Source organism: Acomys minous (genome assembly GCF_964271855.1).
Source record: "Acomys minous genome assembly, chromosome: 3".
NCBI lineage: Eukaryota > Metazoa > Chordata > Mammalia > Rodentia > Muridae > Acomys > Acomys minous.
The window spans coordinates 119,891,027-119,895,396 of record NC_140485.1 but is presented as its reverse complement, the minus strand read 5'-3'; the positions used below and the strand labels follow the sequence as shown (position 1 = coordinate 119,895,396).

At 49.4% G+C, this 4,370-nt stretch overlaps 1 protein-coding gene across 1 annotated transcript; it reads left to right on the top strand.

Annotated features, from left to right (window-relative positions):
- Positions 1–2,912: 2,912 nt before the first annotated feature.
- Positions 2,913–3,824, top strand: OLIG3 (oligodendrocyte transcription factor 3). Its single transcript, XM_084775863.1, has one exon. The coding sequence runs from the start codon at positions 2,928–2,930 to the stop codon at positions 3,747–3,749; it is 822 nt and encodes a 273-aa protein (XP_084631989.1). The 5' UTR covers positions 2,913–2,927; the 3' UTR covers positions 3,750–3,824.
- The last annotated feature ends 546 nt before the right edge of the window (positions 3,825–4,370 follow it).

Sequence of the window (4,370 nt, the reverse complement as noted above, 5' to 3'; positions counted from 1 at the left end):
GCCAAGCGACTTCTGTATGTCCTGGGTTGGGTTTGGGATTCCCCAGAACCGGGCTCTGCTCTTTCTAGTCTGGAAAGTGGGTTATTGGTCCTTCCCATGTTTTATTCCCTGACCTTCCTGCCTAACATGAGGACACTTTGAACTTTATTTTTCATTGTCTACTGAGACGATTGGAACTTTTAAAAGTTAATGCGCTTTACATCTGCGCGACTACGTCCCACTCCGTCATTAGAACCTCTTGTAATCTTACTAGATTTTGCTACTTCGATCCGAAAACCCAGTGCAGCCTTTTCAGTTTAGGCTTAAGAACCGGATATGAAGCCGGGCGTGGTGATACACGTCTTTAATCTCAGCACTTGGGAGGCAGAGGCAGAGGCAGGCAGATTGTTGTGAGTTCGAGGCCAGCCTGGTCTAATACACAGAGAAACCCTGTCTCGAAAAACGAAAGAAAGAAAGAAAGAAAGAAAGAAAGAAAGAAAGAAAGAAAGAAAGAAAGAAAGAAAGAAAGAGAAAGAAAGAAAGAAAAGAAAAGAAAGAAGGAAAAAAGAGCAGGACAGGAAGACTCTAAGTTAGGTACCAGTGTTGCTAGGATAGCAGGGACAGACCTGTACTGGGGTTTGGAACTTCCCTTTCTTCCAGGAACACTTCCCGTAACCCTCTGAGGTCCTTGATCCTCAGTTGAGCTGCATCAATAAACCGCACATAGGGATGCCAGTATCTCAGCCAAAGTGGGCCAGTCCTCTTTCCACCTTATGTGACAGTTCTGGAACTTTCTTTCCATGGAGCTGTGAGCAATAGCAGACCCTTGAGTCCAGGCTTCCAGGGCAGTCTAACCTGTTCCGGTGAGGGACAGTTGACGACTTTATTTCTTTTACAGGAAAGAAACCTGTAACTTTCCCACGTCACTGTGGGAAAGTATTCACTCCCATGTCCAGTCTACCATCCTGCTGGTAGAGGGCAGAGAGAGTTTCACAATGACTGTGTGTCAGTGTGCACAACACCTCAGGGAGTACAAACTCTGTATCTGGAGGTACCCCCGCTGACTCTCTGATTTGCGCATTTGTAGAAAATAAAGCCTCCTCTTTCTGGTTTTCCCAGTAACTCAGAGGCAAGGCATGTCTGCCTGAGGTTTCCAGTGTTAAAGTCAGTCGCTTACTTGCTTACTTTCTACACTGTCTTAACCCAGCTTTTGTTCCTGGCATTCCCAAGCCAGGAGCGATGGAGTGCCCAGCTGCTTCTAGTGGCCACCTTTCTTTTCTGGGGATTTCTGTGTGCCTACCTCTCATGATACAGAGCAATTTTTTATTAAAAAAAAAAAAAAACGGCAAAGAGGAATAGGGTGGAGGACCTGCACTCATTTTTGCACTCACTTGCATGGAAGGCAGCAAACTCCTTGCCTCCTATTTATCCTCAGAAGCCATGGTTTTGTACCAAAACCTCCACACAAGGGGGGCTCCAGGTCTCCTACACACACACACACACACACACACACACACACACACACACACAGCGGGGGAGGGGAGGGGAGGGGAGGGGAGGGAAGAGAGAGAGAGGGGGGGGGGGTTATTTTACCCTGAATTCTTGCTCTGCTCAGCCTCAGCTCCAGCTGGTCTGGTGCTAAGCTCTGGATGCTCTCAGCTGTTGCCCTGCAGCCAAAGGCTGCCCTCACCCCATCCCAACATGCGCAACTGAACTCGAAGCAGAGGCTTTTGGCTACCCCAATAAGCCACAGGATCCAGGAAGCTTGAACCCCAAAGATCTGTCTTGAGCTCTTGAGAGTCATTCTAATGCCTAACTCCCCGTTTTTCTTCATTCCTTTTCCTTCCTAAGTTGGTTTTCATGCAACATTTGGGGGTTTTGTTCTTGTTTGTTTGTTTGTTTGTTTGTCTGTTTCTCTTCTCTTCATTCTATAGCTAAGACACTAAAGAAATATACGAAAACTGAAATTCTTTCAATTAGCTTTTTTTTGACGCAGAAAGAATAAACAGAAAGAAAAATCGTTCTAACAATAGTTTCAAGGGTAAAAAACCTCACTGTCAACTAGGCACGTGTTTTTTTTAAAAATCACACCAGAAAGGGTAAATAAACAAAATTAACTGAGTTTAGAGGGAATTAACTATGTTTAGAGGAAAAGCGCCAGTGAAGGAGAACTTCAGCCAATGAACTGTACAGTCCCAGGTCCCCCAGGTTGAACCTGCCTACCCTGCTTTAGCTTCTGTACCCCTCAAATCTTTCTATGGAGACCTGGTCTTGCCTCCATTTCCCTAAACTAGGAAACCACTCAAATCTCTCTTCAAGACTAAAGAAACATGGACCAATATTCCAGCCAACTTCTGTCCCTTCCCTTCACTTAAAGTTTTAAGATTTGGTTAGGAAAAAAAAATAGAATAAGAGGAGTGGGGTGGAAGAAAGTTTTAAAAGAACAAAACAACAACAAAAACAAGAAGTCCTGAGCTGCAGCGGTGAGTGTGTCAATCAAAGGGTTTTGTGCCTGGGGGCTCCTCGCGGTTCAGCAGAGGTGTCCCAGGGCGGCCCCACAATGAATATGAATAGGAATCCTTGCTAAAAGGGACAGCAAAGCGCACCGCCCTGAATGATGGCACGTCATCTTAACCAGCCTAGGATAGATAGGACGGCTCCTTTTGTCTCTTTTCTCCGCTGCAGCGCTATAAAAGCCCCTCTTTTACAGCAAGAGGTTAGTTCAGGCACACACCAACGCGCAGTGCAGTAAACAGCTAAACATAGAGAGATAGAGAGGGGAGCAGGGAGAGAGAGAGAGAGGCGGGGCAAGACAGATCCTTGACCTGTCTTCTCCCATCTTATAACTGAGAAGTTGGTTCCTGGACCTTGCGATTTTTAATTCAAGATTCTCTTTAATTTCCCGCCTAAAGCCTCCTCAACCATAAGGCCGCATCTCCTGTAATAAAATGAATTCTGATTCAAGCTCTGTCTCCAGCAGAGCGTCATCTCCGGACATGGATGAGATGTACCTAAGAGACCACCACCACCGCCACCATCACCACCACCAGGAGAGCCGTCTCAACTCGGTCTCTTCCACACAGGGCGATATGGTGCAGAAGATGCCTGGGGAAAGCCTCTCACGGGCTGGCGCCAAGGCCGCAGGAGAAAGCAGCAAGTACAAAATCAAGAAGCAGCTGTCTGAGCAGGATCTTCAGCAGTTGCGGCTGAAGATCAACGGACGCGAGCGCAAGAGGATGCACGACCTGAACCTAGCCATGGATGGTCTGCGCGAGGTCATGCCCTATGCGCACGGGCCCTCGGTGCGCAAGCTCTCCAAGATCGCCACTCTGCTTCTGGCCAGAAACTACATCCTCATGCTCACCAGCTCCCTGGAGGAGATGAAGAGGTTGGTTGGCGAGATCTACGGGGGACACCACTCAGCCTTCCACTGTGGGACTGTGGGGCATTCGGCCGGCCACCCGGCGCACGCGGCCAACGCTGTGCACCCAGTACACCCCATCCTGGGCGGCGCGCTCTCGTCCGGCAACGCCTCGTCCCCGCTGTCCGCCGCCTCCCTGCCGGCCATCGGAACCATCCGACCTCCCCACTCGCTGCTTAAGGCGCCCTCTACGCCGCCCGCACTACAGCTGGGCAGCAGCTTCCAGCACTGGGCGGGGCTGCCCTGTCCCTGCACCATCTGCCAGATGCCGCCGCCGCCACACCTGTCTGCTCTCTCCACTGCCAACATGGCCCGGCTGTCGGCTGAATCCAAGGACTTGCTCAAGTGAGCTGCGGTGCTCCCGGCCCGGCCGGGAGGAGGAAGGAAGAGCTGAGGCAGGGGTCGCAGTTCTGGGCAGGGAGGGAAGGGGAGACTGCTCTGCCTGAGGGAGGGTGGGCGCGGATGGTCTTGAGGCCTTTGCCAGCGGCCCTAGAGATCCAGATTCTACTTCACTCACCCCACCAGGGAGTACCAAAACCAAACTGGAATCTAGGTGTTAGAGAAAGAAACCTGAACCCGACGTCCGTGGTTTGCATGCACGCTTCTTTTCCTCACGCAGCACCAGTATTTCTCACTGCCATATGCTCTTGTCAAAACTGCATTGTTCTTTAAAGACGGGATGGGTGGAGTTAAAAAACTTGTAAAGAAACTTTAGAGTTGGCTTTTTTTTCTGACTGTGTTCTTATCTTGACGGAAAGATGGCCATCTCTTTGGGCAAAGGAAATGTAAATATTTCATCGAGCAAGGTGCAGTTATGATTGTCTCTGTCCTTACAGACTTTCTAGAGAGACACTGGAGAGAGAGAGAGAGAGAGAGAGAGAGAGAGAGAGATTCAGAATCCAAGTTTTGAGAAAGAGAGTGAGAGAGTTTCAGAATCCAAGTTTTGAATCTCAGCTTCTGTCGTCCCGGG